Source organism: Theropithecus gelada, chromosome 10 (genome assembly GCF_003255815.1).
Source record: "Theropithecus gelada isolate Dixy chromosome 10, Tgel_1.0, whole genome shotgun sequence".
Classification (NCBI taxonomy): domain Eukaryota; kingdom Metazoa; phylum Chordata; class Mammalia; order Primates; family Cercopithecidae; genus Theropithecus; species Theropithecus gelada.
In genome coordinates this window covers 57,088,740-57,114,151 of record NC_037678.1, presented here as the reverse complement: position 1 = coordinate 57,114,151, position 25,412 = coordinate 57,088,740, and the positions used below count along the sequence as shown (strand labels likewise).

At 41.3% G+C, this 25,412-nt stretch overlaps 1 protein-coding gene across 2 annotated transcripts; it reads right to left on the bottom strand.

Moving 5' to 3' along the window:
* Nucleotides 1-2,092: 2,092 nt before the first annotated feature.
* Nucleotides 2,093-25,190, bottom strand: WFDC8 (WAP four-disulfide core domain 8). Of its 2 annotated transcripts, XM_025399957.1 has the most exons (7): nucleotides 25,087-25,190; nucleotides 12,942-13,048; nucleotides 9,731-9,871; nucleotides 6,584-6,751; nucleotides 4,052-4,192; nucleotides 2,944-3,086; nucleotides 2,093-2,553 (listed from the first exon to the last, which is right to left on the bottom strand). In XM_025399957.1, exons 1-6 carry the CDS (start codon nucleotides 25,110-25,112, stop codon nucleotides 2,947-2,949), a joined length of 723 nt encoding a protein of 240 aa, XP_025255742.1. In that variant the 5' UTR covers nucleotides 25,113-25,190; the 3' UTR covers nucleotides 2,093-2,553; nucleotides 2,944-2,946. The 2 variants fall into 2 exon arrangements, with proteins under 2 accessions (XP_025255742.1, XP_025255741.1); XM_025399956.1 differs by lacking the exon at nucleotides 2,093-2,553 and having other exon boundaries at nucleotides 2,684-3,086.
* Nucleotides 25,191-25,412: the final 222 nt, after the last annotated feature.

The window sequence follows — 25,412 nt, the reverse complement described above, 5'->3', positions numbered from 1 at the left end:
AATTTCTAATGAACAAGTAAGATGTCCTAAGCAGTGCTGTTTCACTCATTTCATTTCCCATATTCTCACAAACTCAGCCCAGGAGAGAGTGAAAACTGGAATATCTAAGTGGAAGCACTCTGAGGGACCATCAAGCCCTATTTCTCATTTTATAGATGGGAATCATAAGGCCCACAGAAGTGAGGATACTGACTAAATGTCACCCAGCAAGTGAGTGTGAGAAATAAGATTAAGAGGGAACTGAGCATGCAAGTTCTTGCCAGAGGACACTAGGGCATGTTTTGATGTTGGTGTGGATATAATATTTTCCCGTAGAGTTGAAGGTAGAGAGGAAGGGTGAGTCTAAAGGAATGAAGTAATGTCTTTAGTGGAGACAGAGGCTGAACACCCACAAAGTCAGTATATTTCTAAATGGTACCCAGGGTCCCCAATTAGGGCTGCATTTTTTCATAAATTTTATTGAAAATAAATTAACTATCTTTCTGGTTGTTTCATTCCATTCTGTCTTGCCTAATTTTCAGGCCCATCCATGCGTCTCACTTTCCAAGCAAATGAAATAAAATTTATGTCTTTGGGACTTGGGATGAATCATGGTTTTGGCTCCTTCTCTCCAATAATTTCTTGGAGAAGGTTGGGTGAGGACCCATCTGGGGTTTTGCCTCTCCTTTCTTCATCCTCTCTCATTGAGGGGCATGGTGTCCTACCTCTGCCTCCAGGCCAATTCTCTCCCAGGAACAATCCTGTGCTTAGAACAGGGGACCCCAACGAGAACCAACCAGACCAGTCTGTACCTGACACCTCCTGCTTTTTCATTAGCCCAAGACCTGTCACATGGACTGATTCTCTGTTACTGCCTTCCTGTGTTGTGCCCTCTGCCTCTAACTGTATTACTAAGTTATATATTTGCTCCCCCAGGTAAGCTCCAAACTCCATTAAACAGGTCTCTGTCTAGAACGCAGTGCTTAAAACATGAATAGACCCCAAATAAACACTCAGGTACATCTTGCTGGATGAGCAAGGTAGATGGGGGGATTGGTAGGTGTGTGAATAGGTAGGTAGCTATGTGGATGGACGGGTGGCCGGTAGAGTGATAAGTGGGAAGATGGTTGAGCAGGGAGAAAGATTAGTGAAGAAAGCATGGATATTTGATACATGAATGCATGGATTATGGATGGGTGGATGATTGGGTGAATAAGTGGATTGAATTGAATGTAAAGATGGATAGGGTAGTGATGGGATAGGTGGGCCTATTGATGGAGGCTGTTTGAATGAAAGGTGGATAAGTGCATTGGTATGTGGATGGAGAGAGTTAAGTATAGAAATGATGAATATGTATTTTGATGGGTATGAAAGAGTGTGTGCGTGTGTGTGCAGAGAAAGGGAGAGGAGAGAGGTCAATAATAGGAGGATTAACTAAAGGCTAGATGGACAAGTGAGTCTGTAGAAGAAAGATGAGTAAGAAAGGTAAGTGGATAGACATATGGAGTGGGCAAAGAGCTAAGTTGAAAAGTGTGTCAGTGGAAGGATAGGAGGGATAGGTGAGTGGGGATTGGGTATTTGCATATGTGTTGAGTGAATGGATAGGTAAGTAAAGGGACTGAATAATTAGTGAGTAAATAGGTGGGTGGAAACATGAATGTACAAGTAAAAGCATTAACCAAAATTAAAAAGAATTATCTAGAGAACAATGTATACTACTCTAAAGTAATACATGTGAAAATATAGGGAAAATGGATCAATTTTACCAAAATACAAAAGACCAAAATTTGCAGAAGAGGAGGTAGAAAACCTGCAGACTATAAGACAAAATATTTTAAAATTACTAAAATATACCACTAGAAAGAACCTGATCTAGATGCTTTTGGAGCTGAATTTTGGTAGCCTTCAAAAAACACTGAATTGCTATATTATGTAAAATATTTCAGAGCATAGAAAAAGTAGATAGGTTGCCCAATTAGTTCCCATACTCATTTTTTGAAAGTAATATGACCCAAATAGGAAAAACAAATTTAAAAAGACCTATTTTTCTTTTGACTATAGATGTGAAAATTCAAACTATACTATTAGCTAAAAAGAACCAATAATATATTGATACAACACACTGCAATTAAGTTTATTAAGAATGCAAGGATGACTCAAGAAAATTTAATAATTTATTATGCCAACAAATTAGAAGAGAAAAATAATTATGAGACTGTATGCTTAAAAGGTATTTGATAAAATTCAGCAGTCATTTTCAGTAGTAGCTATAAATGGACAGGAAATAAGCTTAAAAAGAAAATAACTGGCCAGGCACGGTGGCTCCCACCTGTGATCCCAGCACTTTGGGAGGCCGAGGCGGGTGGATCACCTGAGGTCAGGAGTTACCGACCAGCCTGGCCAACATGGTGAAACCCCATCTCTACTAAAAATACAAAAAATTAGCCAGGCATGGTGGTAGGCGCTTGTAATCCCAGCTACTTGGGAGGCTGAGGCAGGAGAATCACTTGAACCCGGGAAGGAGAGATTGCAGTGAGCCGAGATCACACCTGGGCAACAAGAGCAAAACTCCATCTCAAAAAAAAAAGAAAAGAAAAAAGAAAATAATTTAAGTGCAATAAAACTTATGCATTCCAAATTCAACAACAAATATCTTTTTATATTGCAGGAGACATTGACTTTAAAATAAGGAACTAGACAAGGATGGATGCCATTGCCTTTATTTTCATTATCATTTTGGAGCTTCTATACAACACAAGAAGACAAGAAAATAAAGTCATGAAGTTGAAAAAAGTCAAATATATCATCACTTTCAGATGATGGGATTATATATAAAATCAAAGTAACATCATTCAATATTGTGATACTTAAGATAATTTGGCAAGTTGGATGCAAGACAAAACTGACAGGTCTTTATTATGCTACTCATAATTAATGATTTTGATGATAATATTTTCTACTTACTATTCAACTCTTGGGATCCGTACATTTCAGTCCACAAAGTGAGCAGCACTTTTCCACCAATGGGCACTCATCATCCTGCAGGCACCTGGGTTTATCGATCTGGGCACATAGCAAGGGCTTGCGTGGGCAGAAACCTTGTTTGACTTTATGGGGTAAAAGAAAACACTTGACCTTGAAATACTTGGTCATAATTTGAGACAAATTTGGGGAATCTTGGGAAACTCAAACAAGGTTTTATTCTGATTAAGATTCTTGCCTTTCCCCCTATAGTAACAATAGACTGGAGGAGGCAGAGTATCAACTTTCTATGATAACTTGAGGAGCATCAAGAAAAGTCTTGCCATCTCTGACTTGTACCATCTGATAGGATTCCTGTCTGCTGCTACAGAATTAATGGATCTGGGTTATATAACCCCAGAAAACCACAAGTAGCAGGAGTATTAGATAGCACACAGAACCTTCTTGTTTTATAAATTGTAGGCATTGAGGAGTATTTAGAGGGAAATGAGCTGCCCAATGCCACATAGAAAGCCAGTAGAAAAGTTGAAGTAGGTTGAAAAGCCTTTGACTCCTGCCACTACACTATACTGAACCTTAGAACCTTAAAGCCATACCTGGACAATCCCTGGGACTACACGGGGGAGTAAACACCTGCCTTATAGGAGGCAGGAAAGTTGGCTTCTATCCAACATCATTTGCTACTGATGTTTTCCCCAGCCTGTCTTACACAATATGAATATGATGTGCATGCTCTGAAGTTCTGTGCAGACATGAAGGCTTATTAGGAATACACCTCATGGTTATGAATCTTTTATGAATTGGTGAATATTGTCACCTTGCAAGTCATTGAGGAATGAGACTCGGAAAAAATAAGTTTTCCTGGGGAAGAATAGAGAGCAATACTATGAATTATTGGCTTTGAAGAATAGCACAATAGTCTTCAGAGGTCAATATAACTTGTTGGGCATTAAAAGGGGTTCCAAAGGATCCTCAAAGATGAGCCCAAGGGGCATCCGAGGTTCAAGACACCCCCCCCCCACTCCATGAGACAGCATGGCATCCTTGCCACATGCCCAATAGATTTGGGAGGTATATCCCCAGTCCTTACCTGTCCAGGCCCTGGCACAAACAAAGCCACACCTGGATTCACAACATTTGTCTGTCTGGGGACAATCGATGTCACTGTGACATGAAGGTGGACACTCCTTACGTCCAGTGACAGGGAAGAGTGGGCATTGTCCATCCTTAACTAAAATAAGAGCAAATGTGAGCTTCTTAAAACCTCACCCCCATCCCACCACCCTTCAAAGAGCCTTTCCTTCTCTTCAAAGCTAGTATCCCTTTCTGCAACTTGGTTCACCCTACCCTATCCATCTCCAATAGGCTGTGGAAGAATGAAATGTCTCATCACATCATGGGATGTGGTAGAGAGCGTGCTGGGCTTGGTGCCTTAAGCCCCATGGTAAAGTCCCAGTCCTGCTACTTAGTGAGTTTCCTTCTCTATAAAATGGGGATAATTATGTGAAATCTACACAAATCAGTGTAAGCCATTTTAGGGTATTTGGTTTTATTAGAATGAAATGGGGATCCATCGCAGTGTTCTCAGTAGACAAGTGATATGGCCTGACTCATGTTTTGAAAGGGTCATTGTAACTACTGTTTTGATAATAGATTGTAAGGAGGATAGAAGCAAGGAGACATTTTAGGAGGCTTTTGGGGTAATCCAAGTAAGAAGATGGCTCCTCAGATCAGGGTGGCAGCTGCGGAGGTGGTAAGGTTTTAACAGATTTGGGATCTACTTTCAAGGTAGAACTAAAATTATTTCCTAACTTAATGGATGTTAATTGATAACGAGAGGCATCAAGTGTGATTGTGAAGTTTTTCAATCAAGATGAGAAGCATGGATAGAACAGGTTTGCGTTAGGGGAGTGATGGTAAGAGGTACTGGTTTATGTTTATGTTTAGCTTATTTTTCTTTTTTTAGACAGGGTTTCCCACTGTCACCCAACTAAGCCTCAACTTCCCCAGCTCAAGTGATCTTCCTACCTTCTCAAGTGATCTTCCCAGCCTCCTGAGTAGCTGGGACCACAGGCGCGTGACACTCTGCCTGTTTTTTTGTTGTTGTGTTTTTGGTTGTTTTTTTGTTTTTGTTTTTTTGTTGTTGATCGTAGAAATTAGGTCTCACTATGCTGCCTAGGCTGGTCTCAAACTCCTGAGCCCAAGTGATCCTCTTGCCTCAGCCTCCCAAAGTGCTGGGATTACGGGTGTAAGCTACTGTGCCTGGCCCAAGGTTCTGTTTAAGCAAGTTCAACATGAGATGTTTGCGAGGTCCAAGTGGAGATGTAGAGCAGATAGTGGAGTTTGGGAGTCAGATTAGGGCTGGAAACACTGAGTCATTAGGACATAAGTGGGATTTAAATCAGTTCTTTGGGGTTTTGTGCATGTATGCTCTTTTCCTCATCTGACTGCAAATTCTACAAGGGCTTCCCAGGTCAGGCTCAGGCTATGATGTGTTGAACTCCCAGAGGTATTATCAGGTTGCCTCTGAGTCTTAACCTAAATTTTCCACAAACCGACCCAAGCCCATTTCCCTGGCCTCCTCTTCCTGATGGCTCCTGGGAGAGGAGACAAGGGTCTTGTCCACAGCATCATGATTCCTTAGAGCTTCTCATGAAGGGAAGCTTGTGGTCTTAGTTTCAAGTCAGGTCCCAGGATTGCCTTGGACGTTCAGGCCCATGGGTCCATGGAATTAAAATTCCACCCCTACTCCTGACCATCTGTGGGTCCTCAGGCAACTAACTTTACCTCTCTGCCTCTGTTCTCTCATCTGTAAAGTGGTAGTAATGGTACATTTTTCAGCTTGCCTCGCAATCTGTGGTCGAAATTGCAATGCTGCCTCATAAATCACACAGTGTTGCATTGTGAAGATCACTGGTCACCATCTCAATTGTTACCATTTAGTGAACCCACACCACGGGACCCCCACTATATCAAGTCTTTGTGTTTTAAATAATGTATAATCCTACCAACAACTCAATGAGCTGTTTGCTGTGACTCCAGAATTACAGAAGAGGGAACTGAAACTCAAAGAAGTGAAGAAAGCAGCAAGTGGGAAAAGTCAGATTTTAATTCAGGTCATTTTACTTCTAAGTTTGGTAGGACACTGTCTCCCAACATTGCTGGTGATGACCATTATACTAAGGAATAAATCCACAGCCTTCACCTTCACCCCACCCTACTCTCCACCTCCAGTGTGGACACTTACTCCATGGGATTCCATTCTTACACAAATCCTCAGTATGATGCTCAACAGGTTACTATCATGAGGAAACACCTTCTTCCAAGGGAGCACACCTGGCTTTCGGGTCACATTGGCCAAGATCTATTAACATTTTCTATACACTATCTCATTTTTGGCAGAGCCACTCCATTAGGTAAATACTGTTATTAACCTCATTCTATAGACAAGGAAACTGAAGCTTATAAAGGCAGGCAACTGGCCCAAGACCTCCCAGCCAGTGAATGACAGAGTTAAGTCTTGAACCAAGGAACTTTAACCTCAAATCCTGAGCCTATAACCTCACTGGTATACTATTTCTAGTTAAACTAGACCCTCAGATTTCCAGGATACGGGTCTCACCAACTAACATGCAAGCCGTTCTGCAGTCATTCTCACTCAAGAAGTTGTTGGCATTCCCTTTGCAGCCCCTGTATGTGAAGGGTGTGCAGCGATAATTTTTAAAGTCAAAATACCAGCGCTGTGCATCATGATTACAGTTTCCTTGTCTCACAGGTAGCGTGCAGGGTTCTGAAGTCAGGAAGCAAGGAAGGAAGGACATGAAGAGTAGAGATAAAAGAACAGGGTCAGTTCCCTAGCATTTGTCATAACTCCTGGTGTTATCACCCACATCAAAAAAGGAGCCATGGCAGGGAAAAAAAAACGCATAGGTTCTGGTCCCAGTTCTACTACTAATAGTCTATGTTGTATGGCACCTCTGAGCATCACTCCTTCCTTGCAAAGAATATTACAAGGTGCATATAAGAATCTTGTACTTTGGAGCTGATCTTTCTTCTCCATTGTACTGAGCTTTGGTAGGGCAAGACTTGTTCAGCAACTATTAGGTTGGTGCAAAAGTAATTGTGGTTTTTGCATTGTTGAAATTTGCTGTTTGGTATTAGAATACATTCTTAAATAAATGTGGCTATATTATACATCATTTTAATGCACATTTCTTGCTTCATGTACTTTTGCTAATGACTTATTATTTGCTCTTTATATTTATTTTAGACTATGGAAATTATGTTAGACAAAAAACAAATTCGAGTGATTTTCTTATTTGAGTTGAAAATGGGTCTTAAAGCAGCAGAGACAACTTGCAACATCAACAACACATTTAGCCTGGGAACTGCTAAGAAATGTACAGTGCAATGATGGTTCAAGAAGTTTTGCAAAGGAGACGAGGGCCTTGAAGATGAGGAGCATAGTGGCTGGCCATTGGAAGTTGACAATGACCAATTGAGAGCAGTCATCAAGGTTGATCCTCTTACAACTACACAAGAAGTTGCCGAAGAACTCATCGTTGACCATTCTATGGTCATTCAGCATTTGAAGTAAATTGGAAAGGTGAAAAGCTCGATGGGTGGATGCCTCATGAGCTGAGCAAAAATTTAAAAAATATATTGGTTTGAAGGGTCATCTCTTACTCTATGCAACAACAACAAACTATTTCTCAATCCAATTGTGACATGCAATGAAAAGTGGATTTTACACGACAACCAGTGATGACCAGCTCCGTGGTTGGACTGAGAAGAAGCTCAAAAACACTTCCCAAAGCCAAACTTGCACCAAAAAAAGGTCATGGTCATTGTTTGGTGGTCTGCTGCTGGTCTGATCCACTATAGCTTTCTGAATCCTGGCAAAACCACTACATCTGAGAAGTATGCTCAGCAAATCAATGAGATGCACTGAAAACTGCAGTGCCTACAGCCAGCATTGGTCTACATTGGACCAACTGGCAGCCAGAAAGGGCCAACTGGTCCACAGAAAGGGCCAATTCTTCTCCACAACAACACCCAACCACACATCACACAACCAACACAAAAGCTGAATGAATTGGGCTACAAAGTTTTGCTTCATCCACTATATTCATCTGACCTCTCGCCAACCAAATACCACTTCTTCAAGTATCTCAACAACTTTTTGCAGGAAAAACACATCCACAAACAGCAGGATGCAGAAAATGTTTTCCAAGAGTTCGTCAAATCCTGAAGCATGGATTTTTACGCTACACAAACTTATTTCTCTTTGGCAAAAATGTGTTGATTGTAATCATTCCTATTTTGATTAATAAAGATGTGTTTTGTTTTGTTTTGTTTTGTTTTTTGAGAAGGAATCTCACTGTGTCACCCAGGCCGCAGTGCAATGGTGTGACCTCAGCTTACTGCAACCTCTGCCTCCCTAGTTCAAGCAATTCTTCTGCCTCAGCCTCCTGAGTAGCTGGGATTACAGGCACCCCCCACCATGCCCAGCTAATTTTTGTATTTTTAGTAGAGACAGGGTTTCACCATGTTGGTCAGACTGGTCTTGAACTCCTGACCTCAGGTGATCCACCCGCCTTGGCCTCCCAAAGTGCTGGGATTACAGGTGTAAGCCACCATGCCCAGCCAATAAAGATTTGTTTGAACCTAGTTATAATGATTTAAAATTCACGGTCCAAAACTGCAATTACTTTTGCATCCAAAGTGCCTAACAAAGTGCCTAGTACCTAGAAATAATGAAATACCAAGGAAGAGACAGCCCCTGACGTCTGAAAACTGATCTGACACTCCCAGCTAAGCCACATGGATTCTCTGTTGGAGATCTAAAAATCTCCTAGAACATCTAAATCAAACAAGGTCACTCTGAGATCATGATGAAGTGAGACAAAAACAAGATCACCATGAAACCTGCAAAATAAAATACCAAACACCCATCCCCTTCTAAGCTAACATGAGTGACTTACGCTTCTCTACCATCAATCACAGCTTTATTCTCAGTCTGGTCTGCATTCTGTATAGTTAAGATTCCCTGGGATAGCCAGTCATAGAATTGCCCCCTCTTTCTGACAGCACTCAATCTAGAGCAAACTCTCACTTCTTTAGACCCTCCCCCGAGTTACCCAATCAAAGCCCAAATCCTATAATAGATTCTTTCTAACAGCTTCTTACTGAAATGCCTCAAACTTGTCTAGGGTGAATATTTTCCCTCACTTCAATGAGTACTAAACCCAACTTGTTCAACTACAGGTGTACTCTGGTGGTCTTTTCAAAGGGCGTTAACGACAGATATTTGATGAGTGGATAAATGTATGAGTGAATGAATAAATGAATCTTTTTAAAAAGCACACAGTTCCCCACACATATTGGATAGATGCCCAATACATTGAGTTACCAGAAAACCTCCTTGAAGATCAAAGAGTCTGAAAAATAATGCCAGCATCTAAGCTGACTGAGGTTTCATTTTGTCACAGTGCCACAACAGTCTCTTGAACAGAGTGAGCCATGCAACAAGTATTAGTTATTTGTGAATGATTGAATGTGGGACCCAAGAAGACCAGCATCAATATCATGGTAGTTGATGGTCACCATGCCTAGACTTATGATTTGTACTTGAGGGTTAGGCATTGAATAAGAGAATGAGAAGAGCACAGGCCCTGGGTCCTTGTCCTGCCATCCAAGGGAATCCCTCAGCCAGTTTTGGACAGAGCAAGAAGTGCGGAACCTCTGTCCTCAGCCTGGACATCACTACCTTGAAAGGGATCCATGCACTTCTTCTGACAGGCAAAAAGGCAGCACTTTAGGTATTCCTGGCAGTCAAAATCTGTGTTACATGAATTCGGAAGTTCAGCGGTACAGGCGAGCCTCTCTTTGGGACACAACCCTGGTTTCTCTGCAAGAAAGAAATGTCCAAACTCACATTCATTCAGAATTTCAGCTTTTTTTCTCCTATGGCAAAGGTGTGTAGTGAAATTCTCTCAGCCCTATCCTCTACCTTCAATTCTTAGCTCTTGCTCTGCTTCTATTCAGGGGCTAGTTCTGTTTCTCAGCACTCAGATTCGTTCAAATGGATCTGAATCAGGAATTTGTGTCCAAGAAGAACTGAAGGAGAAGCATGTTGGATTCCAGGGCAAGGGGTTAGGAAGGGACCAAGGCCCTTTCCCTAAATTCAAAAGAGTTTCTCTCTTCTTGAAAGCTAATATTTTAATTCTTAATTCCTTTGTCTCTAGTTGATAAAAGAAACTAGTAAAGACTGGTGGAAACACCATGGAAGTAGAGGTCAGGAGGCCTGATTTGACCCTTGACTCCTGGTAAACTCAAGACCGATCTGAACTCAGTTGTATGATTTTTAATTTACCTCTAAGGAGTAAGAAATGGTGGAGTGGAAGAAGCATTATAGTCAGGCAGATCTGGCTCAGGAGCCTGGCTCCAATACTAACCAACTAAATAATCTTGGGAAAGTATTTCCCTTCATCTGAGTTATATTTTCCATCTTTAAAATGAGAATGACAATTCCTGCCTTACAGGTTGATTATAAGAGTTCAATGGGGTGATGTCTATAATGCTTGGGGTAAGACCTTGGCAGATATGGAGTTGCTTCCTACCTTTTATTTTTATTTTTATTTTTTTTACTAAAAACTAGAAGAGGTAAGGGGAAAAAACTATAGCACCCAGTGTTTCCAGTCAGCCTCCCATCCAAGTACTAACCAGGTCTGACCCTGCTTACCTTTTGAGATCAGACAAGATCAGGCATTTTCAGGGTGGTATGGCCATGCTTCCTTCCTTTTTGAGGCTAGACATGGCTTCCTGATTTCAGTGCTTGTGGTAGGTAGAATCTAAAGTTGCACCCTCAAGATTCCCAACTTCTGATTATTGAATCAAACACTAATCTAGGCAATGCTGTGAAGGGATTTTGCAGAAAAATTAAAGACCCAAGTTAGTTGGGTCATCTCTGGCCCAGACCTAGTCAATTAGGTCCTTGAAAAGCAGAGCTTTCTTCTGGTTGGTAGAGAAGAATTGATCAGAGAGATTCAAATGATGAGAACTATCTAACAAGCTATTCATAGCTTTGGAGATTGTTGAGGCCAAGTGCCAAGGCATGAGGGTGGCATCTAGAAGTGACAGCCAGTAAAGTAGCCTCAGTCCTACAACTCCAAGGAAACAATTCTGCTACAACCAGTGAGCTTGGGAGAGGACCTTGCATCCCAAATGAGAACTATAGCCCTGGCTGACATTTCAATCTCAGCCTGGAAAAAACCGGAGCAAAGAACCCAGATGCACAATGCCAGACTTCTGACCCACAAACAATTTGTTAGGTAGCAAAGGATGGCTCATATAGCGTTTAATGTGTCTCCATGATTCTAAACTGAGTATCCCTCCAATGGAATCTGGCCAGAGAGGCATGATCCTTTCAGATACTACTGAGTTTTGGAACTGTGGAACTTTGGAATGGAAAGAACTCTATTATCGTTGGTACCAAACTTCTGATTTCACAGATTAAAAGAAATGAGGTACGATAAGATAATACAATGCATTAGGGGCAAGTCTGGGATTTACAGTCCAGGACTAACTTAAGGAGCCCCACATCTTCCCTGAGGACTGGCCACTGAGACTTTGTTTGAGTACTTTCCAACAATACTTCTTGTCATTAATGATCCCTCCAGGAATGGGCTGAAGCTAAGAAGAGTATGTGGTTCCTAATTTGGAGTGTACATCAAAATCATCTATGCATGTTTCAGAAAATATAAACTCTAGGCTGAATCAGAATCTCTAGAAAGTGCATCTTTGGGACTCCACTTTTTAAAAAGAACCTCAGGTGATCCTAAAGCAGGCAGTGGGCACCAGGAGGTAAGCTGTTACTTGGGAACCATTGTTCTAGGTTTAGCAGACAGAGAGTTTGGCAAATCAAACTGGGTTTGTGTCGTTGAAGCTCCTTTCCCCATTGCCAGCTTGAACTCTCACTTATTAATAAAAACCCCATCTCCGTTTCTTGTCAGCTCTTCTTAACCACTTGCTTGTGTGTATAAGCACACCTCACAGGTTTCTCTGCATCTACTGGGGATGCTTCCCAGACATCTGGTCTCAACTGTCTTCTGACATTACTTGACACATACTTCCTGGGTGATCCCACTCATTCCCACAATCCCAACTATAATTCTCATCTCTTCCTCCAGACTCATCCTCTATTCCAAACTAAAGACTCATTTCGACCTGCCTGGGAAAAACACCATCTAAGCATCGCAGAAGCACGTCTGTTCTAACATATTTAAAACAGAACTATTACCTCCTTATGCCCAAGCACTACCTTACTTTCTATTCCGCATCTTGACATTTGGCATCAACAGGTCCAGTCTGTTATTAGAATCCAGAGGTGCACTCCTTCCTCTCTGCCACCCCAGTATCCTGTCAGTCATGGACTTGGGTCAACTCTGTCTCCTAAACCTCTCTCCAAACCCTGTCTCCTGCCTCTCTTTACTACCACTCCCTCAGATCAGCACCTGATCTCATCCCTTGTCTCTTCTCAACTACTGCAGCAGCCTCCTCACTGGTCCTCTCCTCTCAGGCTCATGCCTAGTGACTTATTAATTTAAAAAAAATTAAACTTGTGTGTGTGTGTTTGTGTATGTGTGTGCAGTGGGAATGAATGTGATCACCCAAGAAGTATGTGTTGAGTGATATCATGAGACAGATGAGACCATATCTCTGGGAAGCATCCCCAGTAGATGCAAACTATATACATAGTCTCCTTCCATATATACATATGGAAAAGTTAGGGAAATAATTTGAGGGGAACAAGTAAGGAAAGTACGTGGAGGGCCAGGGTGGTGAGCAGGGGTAGCTTTCTGTGGCCCCAAATCCATGGCAGAGGGGGCCTCATCTGACACTGGCGCTGGCCTCATGTCTAACCCTCATCCTCAAGAATACTTTCTAAGGAAGAATGGCTGCAGGTTTTTTGAACTCACGTTTGTTCTTGTGCAGCAATGCAGATGTCCACTCCAAAGCAAGGGAGAGAAGCAGCAGGAAGGCTACATTCCTCCAGGAGAAGGTGGGGCTGTAGAGAGGAAGGTGCCTGTGTGGATGAGAAAAGAGGTGGGAGTTAAGCACAATCCAGAGAGAGACACAAAGTATGTGCAGAGGAACCTTAGAGATGATCCACCAGGTCCCTTTAGTTCATAGGTAAGAAGACTGACACCAGCATGGGGAAGGGATCTGTCTGAGGTCAGATGGTGAGTTATGGTGCATCTAAGACATTCCGTTTCAGGACCCTGACCAATCCCCATACCTTGCCATGGTGCTGTACTTTGTGCTACACAGACACTTGCCTATTGTTTTGCTCCTGGGTAAGAGGCCACACTTAAATGATCACAAGAATTTGTTTGGCACAGTTGCAGAGCTGGTTTGCCCACAGTCACTCCAGGGGCAACCCCAGACACTAGTGAGCATCTTTTCTTTGCTCCACTGATGACAGAAATGGATGGTATGAGATTTTCCAGAGGGCCTGGGCACACTCTACTGGATCTTGGTGTACCAGAAGCAAGAATTATCTCAGATGACCTCGGGTTAACAAAGAAATTCCTTTCATTCCTTCTGTTACTATCCAAGCCTAGGATCTTATGATACTCCCAGACAACCAGATGAACAGATGAGCTTCCCCCACCTACTCAAGCCCCCATTTCCCACATGTGTTTTCGTGATCCTTATGTATTTTTTATTTTAAGGCATGAAAAACTAATAATCCCTTACTGTATTAACTCTTAGAGTGCATTCATTTAAAAAATGTAAGAGGTGGGTAGAGAGAGAAAGAGGAAGCAAGAGACAGAGAAAACATCTGTATGCCAAAATATACGTCTGTACTGGTGGAACTTCAGATACTGAGAAAGCTATGACGGTATCTTGGAATAGAGTCTCTTCCAGAGTTCCTGAAGCCATACCATGCAGCTGCCTAAAAGTAAAGACTGTGACAATTTATCTCCCCGATCTTTCTTGTTGGGGGAGTTCTAATCATGTATCCTCTTCAAATTTTACAATAGTGCCTGTACTCTTTGGTCATGGAAATTATGACCCCAAACATAGTGATCTTGATTTTGGGCGTGGCTCAGTCCCTTATAGCAGCATATCTTGGATCCTCTGTTTCCTCATCTAGAAAATGGGAACAATGCAGTTAACCTGGAAGCTTTGTTGTCATTGTGAGGATTAAGATTTAATGAAGTGGTATGGAGTGGTAGGAAACTTAGCATTCAGAGTTAGACCTGAGTTCACATCTTTAATCCACTACTTACTGACTGTGTGGCCTGGGCTCAGTCACTTCACCTCACTGAGCCTCAGTTTGTCATAAAAGAAACAATAATAACACCTACCTCATAGACATGAGAATTACTTGAACTATTTTTGTAAAGCTGGCTTGTAAATCAGTGTTTATTGTATTTTATTGTATTTTAGTCAATTAACAAATAATGAATGGCAACAGTGAATGCCAAAAAATGTTCCTATTACCATTTTAGCTTTTGAGTTCCCTAGTCAGAGACTGTGTAAATCATTCCTTTAGTTCCCCTAAAAGATTAGCCAAAAGGCCCTCTGGTGCTTTACATTTTTATTATCAAGTCACTCTATGGGTTTGAAATTTTACCCTTTAACCTGAAAACGTCTGTTAACCCAGTCTTGAGAATCAGTTGATCAGATTAGCCTGCAGTCAGTTAGAAGAAAGCAGACCTCATGGGATGGAGGCAGGGGAGAAACACAAATTAATAGAATTGCCAAACATAATAGAGGATGTCCATTTATAATTTTAGCATAAGTATATCCCATGCAATATAAGGAACATAGTTCTACTAAAAAATTATTTGATGTTTATCTGACATTCAGATTTAACTGATCATCCTCTATCTTTATTTTCTAAATCTGGCAACTTTGACACAGAATGAATCCATTTTGGTTGGACTGGGGTTTGTTTGGGCAAGAGACTACAAAACACAGGTCTTACAGGTAACAAATGAGTGTGATTGCGAGAGTTGCTAAGTGGGGGCCCTGAAGAACTAGGACAGACCTGGAATACATGGACACAAATGTGCTATATAAATAATATACCAGGTTCTGGGCACAGTGGCTCATGTTTGTAATCTCAGCACTTTGGGAGGCCAAGACAGGAGGATCACTTGAGCCCAGGAGTTCAAGACCCACCTGGGCAACATAACAAGACCCTGTCTCTACAAAAAAAAAAAAAAAAAAAAAAAATTAAATGAAAAACCTTAGCCCAGCATGGGCTGGGCGAGTTGGCTCATGCCTGTAAACCCAGCACTTTGGGAGGCCGAGGCGGGCAGATTACAAAGTCAGGAGATCAAGACCATCCTGGCTAACACGGTGAAACCTTGTCTCTACTAAACAAAATACAAAAAATTAGCCGGGCGTGTTGGCGGGCACCTGTAGTCCCAGCTATTCGAGAGGCTGAGGCAGGAGAATGTCGTGAACCCGGGAGACAGAGCTTGCACTGAGCCGAGATCGCACCACTGCACTCCAGCCTGGGTGATAGAGTGAGACTCTGTCTCAAAAAAAAAAAAAAAACTTAGCCCAGCATGGTGGTGCACACCTGTGGTTTCAGCTACTCAGGAGACTCAGGTGGGAGAATCACTTGAGCCCAGGAGGTCAATGTTGCAATAAGCCATGATCATGCCCCTGCACTTCAGCCTGGGTGACAGAATGAGACCCTGTGGAGGAAGGGTAGGGAAGGGAAGGGGACGGGAGGGGGAAAGAGAGAGAAAGAGAAGAAGAAAGAGAGAAAGAGAGAAAGAGAGAAAGAGAGAAAGAGAGAAAGAGAGAAAGAAAGAAAGAAAGAAAGAAAGAAAGAAAGAAAGAAAGAAAGAAAGAAAGAAAGAAAGAGAGAGAAAGAAAGAGAGAGAGAGAAAGAAAGAAAGAGAGAGAGAAAGAAAGAGAAAGAAAGGAAAGGAGGAAGGAAGAAGAGACAGTAAGGGAGGGAAAGGAAGGAAGAGAAAGAGGGAGGGAGGGAGGGAGGGAAGGAAGGAAGGAAGCAAGGAAGGAAGGAAGGAAGGAAGGAAGGAAGGAAAAAGGGAGGGAAGGAAGGAAGGACACACACCAGGAATGAAGAGATGTGGACTGAAATCCACACTTTGCCATCAACTCACTGTGTCAACTTGGGCTAGTTTTACTTCCATCTACCCATTTGAAATTTTACCTCTGTCTACCCATTTGAAAAATGAGAGGATTTGACTAGATTAGGCTTGTTCAGGCTGGGGTACCCATATCCCTCAGGATACAGGAAGATTTTCCAGGAGGTACACAGGTACAGAGGGATCTGAGGATGTTACTGATTCTTAAACTACATATTTACTTTTTCCTGAAGTTGATCTACTTGAGAATGAGCCACCCTGAAGGTGGCTCCTGAGTTTTGTCCATTCTATGGATATACAACAGGTTCATCCTTTCTCTAGTTGATGGAAATTTGGGTTATTTCCAGTTTGGGGCAATTATGAATAAAGCCCATAAAAACATTTGCATAGAGGTTTTTTTATGAAAGTAAGTTTTCATTTCTCTTAAATAAATACCAGGAAGTGGTATTCCTGGGTTATGTGACCAGCGTATGTTTGTAAGAAACTGCCAAACTCTTTTCCCAAGTCACAGCACCATTTTGCATTTTCATTAGTAGTGCGTGCACTACTGTCCTAAGAGTTTCACTTGCTCCACATACCTGTTAGCATTTGGTATTGTAAATGCTTTTATTTTAGTCATTCTAATAGATATGCAGTGGTAAGACTGTATGCTATTTGAAGAAATGAAAGTAATTAGCCTACGTTTGTGGAACTCTAAGAATCTAAGCCACTTCAAATGTTGGTGGGAAGATTTTTTTTTATTTTCCAACTTCTCCTAGGACAGCTTTCAAACCCAGTTGGTTCCTTGGTTTCTGAGCCTGCTTGGATAGGAGTTTCTCCAGAGCCCCTTCATTGAACCTACTTTTTAAAAAAGTCTTCATAATTTCCATACTTTATTGTCCTTAAATCATTAATTTTAAGCTTAATATTATTCCTTTTTTATTTTCCATGTCTGATTCTCTACCCACAATCTTTGTGTTTTCATTAGATTTTATTTGCCTTTCTTTTTCCAACTTGAATTGGGTTATTGGTCAATTTCATTCATTTCTCATTTCCTATAATTTACTTTCATTTTTATTTTTAATTTGAGAAATACTTATTTCTTTCATCACTGCTTTCATTGCACTTTAAGAAATTTATTTTAATTAACTAATGATAATTATTTATATTTATGTGCTACAGTTTAATGTTTTGATGTATGTACACATTGCAGAATGGGTATGTCAGGGTAATTAACACATCCATCACCTCAGATACTTATCATTTTTTAAGTTAGAACATTTCTGTAGCAATTGTGAAATGTGCAATACATTGTTAACTATGGTCACCATGCTATGCAATAGATCTCAGAGACTTCTTTCCCTTGTCTAACTGAAACTTTATTCCCTTAACCAACATCTTCCCTTTCCCCATACACTCCACCCTGCCCCCTGGCAACAACCTCTGATAACCATCATCTACTCTCTACTTCTACAAGTTCAACTTTTTAGATTTCACATATAAGTGAGACATGCAATATTGGTCTTTCTCTACCTGGCTTGTTTCACTTAGCATAATGTTCTTCATCTTCATCCATGTTGTTGCAAATGACAGAATTTCCTTCTTTTTAAAGGCTGAATGTAGTTCATTGTGTATATATACCACTTGTTTACCAGTTTATCCATTGCTGAACACTTAGGTTGATTCTGTATCTTGGCTATTGTGAATAATGCTGCAATGAACATAGCAGTGCCGATATCTCTTCAACATACTGATTTCATTTCTTTTGGATATATACCCAAATATGGGATTGCTGGATTATGCAGTAATTCTACTTTTAGCATTTTTGAGGAAGCTCTACACTATTCTTCATAATGACTGTACTAATTTATACTCCCACCAACAGTGTGCAAGAATTCCCTTTTCGGCCGGGTGCGGTAGTTCACGCCTGTAATCCCAGCACTTTCGGAGGCCGAGGCAGGTGGATCACAAAGTCAGGAGATCGAGACCATCCTGGCTAACACAGTGAAACCCCGTCTCTACTAAAAATACAAAAAATTAGCCAGGCATGGTGGCGGGCACCTGTAGTTCCAGCTACTCAGGACGCTGAAGCAAGAGAATGGCGGAACCCGGGAGGTGGAGCTTGCAGTGAGCCGAGATTGGGGCACTGCACTCCAGCCTAGGCAACAGAGCAAGACTCCGTCTCAAAAAAAAAAAAAAAAAAAAAAAAGGATTCCCTTTTCTCCACATCCTCATCAACACTTGTTATGTTTAATCTTTTTGATAATAGACATTCTAACAGGCATGAGGTGATATCTCATTGTGATTTTAATTTGCATTTCTTTGTTGATTAATGATGTTGAGCATTTTCTCATAAACCTATTGGCTATTTGAATGCCTTATTTATTTATTTACTTGTTTATTTATTTTCAAGACAGAGTCATGCTCTGTCACCCAGGCTGGAGTGCAGTGGTGTGATCTTGGCATACTGCAACCTTAGCCTCCCAGATTCAAGTGATTCTCGTGCCCCAGCCTCCTGAGTAGCTGGGGCTACAGGCATGCGCCATTATGCCTAGCTAATTTTTGTGCTTTTAGTAGAGACAGGGTTTCACCATGTTGGCCAGGCTGGTCTTGAACTCCTGACCTCAAGTGATCTTCCCGCCTTGGCCTCCCAAAATGCTGGGATTACAGGTGTGAGCCACCATGCCCAGCCTTTGTATGCCTTCTTTTAAGAAATATCTATTCAAGTCCTTTGCCCATTTTTAAATTGAGTTGTTTTCTTACTATCGAGTTGATGGAGTTCCTTATATGTTTTGAATATTAACCCCTCATCATAGTATGGTTTGCAAATATTTTCTCTCACTCTATGAGTTGTCTCCTGACTGTTCATTATTTTCTTTGCTGTGCAAACACTTTGTAATTTAATGTAATCTCACTTGTATATTTTTACTTCTGTTCCTTGTGCTTTTAGGGTCATATCTAAGAAATCATTGCCCATAGCAATATAATGGAGCTTTCCCCCTAGGTTTTCTTCCAGAGTTTTATAGTTTCAGCCATTTTGGTTAGATCTTTTGTCCATTTTGAGTTGATTTTTTAAAAATATATGCATATTTTGTGTTTCAGTGGCTTTTGGGGCACAAGTGGTTTTTGGTTACATGAATGGATTGTATAGTAGTGAAGTCTGAGATTTTAGTGCACCAGTCCCCAAGTAGTGTACACTGTACCTAATATGTAGTTCTTTTTTTTATCCTTCTCTGCCCTCCTACATTCCTCCCTTCTGAGTCTCCAAAGTCCATCATATCACTCTGTATAACTTTGCATACCCATAGGTTAACTCAACTTGTAAGTGAAAACATATGGTATTTGGTTTTCCATTACTGAGTTTCTTCACTTAGAATAATGGCCTCCAGCTCCATCCAAGTTGCTGCAAAATACATTATTTCATGATTTTTTATGGCTGAGTAGTAGTCCATGGTGCACATATACCACATTTTCTTTACCCATTGGGTTGATTTTTTTGCATGGTGTGCAATAAGGGTTCAATTTTATTTTTCTACATGTGAATTTCCAGTTTTCCCAAGACCATTTATCAGAGACAGTCTCCATTGTGTGTTCATGGCACCTTTATCAAAAATCAATTAACGATAAGTGTATAGATTTATTTCTGGATTTCCTATTCTGTTCCATTGGTTAATGTATTTGTTTCTATGACAGTACCATGCTGTTTTGATTGCTATAACTTTGTAGTATATTTAAAATCAAGTAGTGTGATGCCACCAGCTCTGTTATTTTTGCTCAAGATTGTTTGAGATTCTTGGGGTCTTTTGTGACTCCATACAAATTTTAGGATTTTAAAAATTTCTGTAAGAGATGCATTTGGAATTTTGGTAGGGATTGTGAATTTACACACTAGCAAGTTGAATAACCTGGAAGAAATTGAGAAATTCCTAGAAGCATATAATCTACCAAAACTGAATCATGAAGGAACAGAAAAACTAAATACATCAACAAGTAAGGAGATTTACTTGGTAATTAAAAATCTTCCATCAAAGAAAAGTCCAAGATCTGATGGCTTCATGACTTCATTCTATCAAATATTTAAAGAACCAACGCTAATCCTCCTCAAATGTTTCCAAAAACTTGAAGTGGAGGGAATTCTTTCAAGTTCATTTTATGAGGCCAGCATTATTCTAATAGCAAGCCATGCAAAGACACTACAAGAAAAGAAAATTACAGGCCAATATCCATGATGTACATAGAGGCAAAAATTCTCAAAAAAAATATAAGCAAACTGTATTCAACAGCACATTAAAAGTATCATTCACAGCCAGGCATGGTGGGTCACACCTGTAATCCCAGCAATTTGGGAGGCCAAGGTGGGCAGATCACTTGAGGCTAGGCGTTCGAGACCAGCGTGGCCAACAGGGCAAAACCCTGTCTCTACTAAAAATACAAAAAAAAAAAGTAGCCAGGCGTGATGACACATCCCCATAATCCCAGCTACTTGAGAGGCTGAGGCACAAGAATTACTTGAACCTGGGTGGCAGAGGTTGCAGTGAGCCAAGATCGTGCCACTGCACTCTAGCCTGGGTGACAAAGCGAGACCCTGTTTCTCCAAATAAAAGAAAAACAAAGTATCATTCACCATGATCAAGTAGGATTTATCATTTGAATGCAAGAATGGTTCAACATATTCAAAGCAATCAATGTGGTACACCATCTTAAAAGAACTAGCGATATAAATAATATGATCATCTCAGTAGATGCAGAAAATGCATTTGACAAAATTCAACATTTTTATGATAAAAATTTTCAACAAGTTAGGTATAGAAGGAATATACATCAACGCGGTAAAGTCCAGATATGACAAGCCCACCACTCTTATACTCAACACTGAAAAGTTGAAAGTTTTTTCTCTGAAATCAGGAACAAGATAAGAATGCCAATTTTTACCACTTTTAATCAACATGGTACTGAAAGCCCCGGCCAGTGCAATTAGCAAGAAAAATAAATAAAAGTCACCAAATAGGGAAGAAAGCGGTGAAATTGCCTCTGTTTACTTATGATAGGATCCTATATATAGAAAACCCTAAAGACTTCACACTGAAAAACTGTTAGAACTGATTAAGTAATTTATTAAACTTTCAGGATACAAAATCAACATACCAAAATCAGTGGCATTTCTACACACTAGCAACAAACTACCTGAAAACCAAATTAAAACAATCCCATTTACAATAGCATAAAAAATACTTAGGAGTAAATTTAACAAAGGATATGTGAGATCTGTACACTGAAAACTAGTGAAAGAAATTGGAGAAGACATAAATAAATGAAAAGATATTTCATGTTCATATTTCGTATGGATTAAAGAATCAATATTGTTAAAATCCCATACTACCCAGAACCTACCTTTTTGCCCAGCTTCCCCAAATAGCAGAGGTTGCACTTTGCAGAAAACTGAGCAGCATTTTGCAATTGAAAGATCTACAGCTGGCCAGGAGCTGGGGGAACAGTGTGAATTCCCAGGTTACAATATTTAGGAACTACAGGTAAGGGCCCACTATAACTCCATTACATCGCACTACCCCCTAGTTCTCCCCCATTAGGCACTTGCCCAGCCCCAGGCCCCCCCGTCTCCATGACTGAGAGCTCCTAGCTTACACCCCTCCTCATCCCCATAGCATAGCATGTTCTGTTGCGAGGCTACTCAACCAGATATGTGCCTCTAGCCTCAGTTACTAAGAAGTAGACCTTGAGGAGGACAACTAGCTCCATAAGTCTCTTTAATACACCTTGCCCTAAGTTCAGACAGAGTCAGTAAGTAAATTGGTAAGCCTCGTCCAAAGATATTATCTTCTAAATGCTGCCTAGTCAGATATCCACATTCTGACACTGGGGAAAGATAGTCTCTAAATATTGAGTACAGAACTCCATATGTATCTCCATATTGTGTTGTTAAAATATTTTAAATCTTTTACATTTTTTACCCTTTTGATCTGTCAATGATTGAGAAAGGTGTGTCAAGGGCCCTCAATACAGTTATAGATTTCTCAATTTACGCCCATAATGATGTCAATGTTTGCTTTAATATATCCTGATTTGATTGGTTTAGGTAAATACAAATGCATTCCTGGTGAACTGAGTCTTTTACCATTATCTAGCAAGTCTTCCTTTATCCTTAAAGATAAAACTTCATCTTAGAGTTTTCTTTTTTTTTTTTAGACAGAATCTCCCTCTCTCTTTCTCCCAGGCTGGAGTGCAGTGGCACGATCTTGGCTCACTCCAACCTCCCCCTCCTGGGTTCAAACGATTCTTGTGCCTCAGCCTCCCAAGTAGCTGGGATTACAGGCATGTGCCACCATGCCTGTAATTTTTGTAATTTTAGTAGAGACGGGGTCTTGCCATGTTGCCCAGGCTGGTCTTGAACTCCTGGCCTCAAGCAACTGCCTGCCTCGGCCTCCCAAAGTGTTGGATTACAGGCGTGAGCCAATGTGCCTGGACTTAGAGTTTTCTATTGCCTAATATTAATCAAACTATACTTTCTCTTCTTTGTTTGCATTTACCTAGTCTTTTTTCCATTCTTTTGCATTCAACCATTCTACTTACGTTTTAAGTTTATCCTTCAAATAGTGTAAATCTACACTGTAAAAATCCAGTCCAGCAATTATTACCTATTAATTGACATTTGCAGGTACCAATGACATATTTGGATTCATTTCTACAATCTTATTATGAGTTATCTACTCTCAGTCCTCATTATTCAGATTCTGTACTTGCAAATTTGCCTACCTGTTGAAATGTATTTATCACCCAAAAATCAATACTCATGATGCTTTTGTGGTCATTCAGGATATGTGCAGAGTGGCAAAAAACTTGAGTCACGCAACATACACATTCCCAGCTGAAGTCAAACAAGACAATGCTCTGCTTGTTTAAGTTCTTCTACTACTATAAACAAACTTCCTTTTTGCAGTCGATTTAGTGTCACATTTTTCACATTTGTGTGCTTTTTATTGGTGAGTTTGCTGTTTAAAATGGCCGCCAAGAGTTACTAAAGTGCTGTCAAGTGTCCTAAGAGCAAGAGGCCTACGATGTGGCTTACGAAGAAATTACCTGTGTTAGATAAGCTTGGTTCAGACATGAGTCACAGGGCTTTCAGCCACAATTCAGTGTTAACGAAACAATAATATATATTATATAAGGTATGTGGGGTGTTTTTGGTTTTGTTTTTTTGTTTTTTTGTTTTTTTTGAGACAGAGTCTCACTCTGTCGCTAGGCTGGAGTGCAGTGGTGCGATCTCGACTCACTGCAACCTCCACCTTCTGGGTTCAAGCCATTCTCCTGCCTCAGCCTCCCGAGTAACTGGGATTACAGGCATCTGCCACCATGCCCTGCTAATTTTTTGTATTTTTAGTAGAGACGAGGTTTCACTGAGTTGGCCAGGATGGTCTCAATCTCCTGACCTAGGGATCCGCCTGCCTCAGCCTCCCACAGTGCTGGGATTACAGACATGAGCCACCGCGCCTATATACACGTTTAAAAAATAAAGACAGGGCCAGCGCAGTGGCTTACACCTGTAATCCCAGCACTTTGAGAGGCTGAGGCAGGCAGATCACCTGTGTTCAGGAGTTCAAGACCAGCGTGGCCAACACAGCGAAACCCCGTCTCTACCAAAAATATAAAAATTAGCCGGGTGTGGTGGTGCACACCTGTAGTCCCAACTACTCGGGAGGCTAAGTCAGGAGAATCCCTTGAACCCGGAAGGTGGAGATTGCAGAGAGCCGAGATCACACCTTTATGCTCCAGCCTGGGGGACAGAGAGATTCCCTCTCAAAAAAAAAAAAAAAAAATTATATAGAGTTTTTTTTTTTAATAATTAACCACATAGGTTAAAAAATAGAAAGTAGCCAGCCTCCCAGAAGCCTTCTGTGTGCACCTTCTAATTACCATCTATATCATGTGTCTTCAGACAGAAGCACACATAAAACAGGGTTATGTATTGATCAAATGATGAAAATGTGTGGTCAGAGGCTTGCGTTTTCCCTAGGAGCAGTGGCTCAGTATTTGCTAATCCGGTGTTCACAGTGACTTTACAGAACATATCTACCCCCAAGTAACAGGAATCAACTGTATTTTTATTACTTTGGGGACAAATAACTTTGAGCTCTCCATGACTTGCCACAACAAAAGACTTCCTAGGCAAATTGTCTACTGCCTTGTTCCAGGCGGGGGTTCTACTCAAGGCTGTGGGACCAAGACTAAAGAAGCAGCCTCTATGTGGATTAGGCCCCTTCTCCTGGCAGAGGGGAAGCACAAAGGAGCTGGCAGGAACTCATAGTGCAAAATTCACAATGCATATGCTACATCCGCTCATATTCCAATAGGCAAAGCACAGCCGACAGCAAACCCACAGTCAATGAGACAGAAATATGTCTTCCTTCCATAGGCGGTTCTGAAATTGCAAGGTAATGGGCAGGAGTGTCCTCTTAAAGGAAAGATGGAATGAATAGTTGTGAATAATAATATAACCTATCACTATTACTCCTGTTTTAATTTTTTGAAAATGTGTAGATACATATTACATGTTTGTTTGTTTGTTTAAAAATATCAAACTTTACCCTACTCAGGCTCTCACCCTCCACACTGGGCCACTCAAAGATGCCCAACTTACCCTACTTGGGCTCCAACAGCCATATCAGGATGCATTCGACACCAACCTGGCCAACATGCTGAAACTCCGTCTCTACTAAAAATGCAAAAATTAGCCGGGCGTGGTGGCGCACGCCTGTAGTTCCAGCTACTGGGGAGGCTAAGGCAGAAGAATCGCTTGATCCATTGATGCCTTCTTCACCCTGCTTAGGCTCTGATTCCTGACACAAAACAGCCCTGTTCTGTGGAACCCCTCCTCACTATGCTTGGCCCAACTCCCCACAGCCAACCACCCTAACTTCTACATATCCTCCTCATCTCCTTGGGCTCTGACCCTCTATGTCTGGCTGCCCACCCCCATAGACACCCTCCTCACCCTCCTTCAGTTCGGACAGTCCACATCAGGCCTTCTCCCTATGGAGACAGCTCCTCACTTTGCTCCAGCTCTGAGGCTCCTCCCTCATCTGCTCCCCCACCTGGACACTCTCGTCACCCCACTCAGGCTCTCATTCTGTGCCAGTCTGCCCCTATAGCCCCAGGGGGATGCCTTTCTCAACATGGGCAGACTGGTCTCCATGCTATGCTGCTTCTTGCCTCCTCACTGGACATTCTCATCTACCCCTGGCTCCAGCACACCTTGCCAGCAGCCCTCCTACAGAGGCGCCCTCCTTGACCTGTTCCAGCTCTGATGCCCACACGGGG

Bases quoted from the DNA above. Each gene is read 5' to 3' on its own strand.
- WFDC8 (XM_025399957.1), bottom strand. From the start codon at position 25,112: ATGTGGACTGTCCGAACTGAAGGAGG. The intron at 13,049-25,086 runs GTGAGGAGGGTG...TCATCCACACAG, and splicing joins ACTGTCCGAACTGAAGGAGG to GCACCTTCCTCTCTACAGCC. The intron at 4,193-6,583 runs GTGAGACCCGTA...CTCTTATTTTAG, and splicing joins AACGGCTTGCATGTTAGTTG to TTAAGGATGGACAATGCCCA.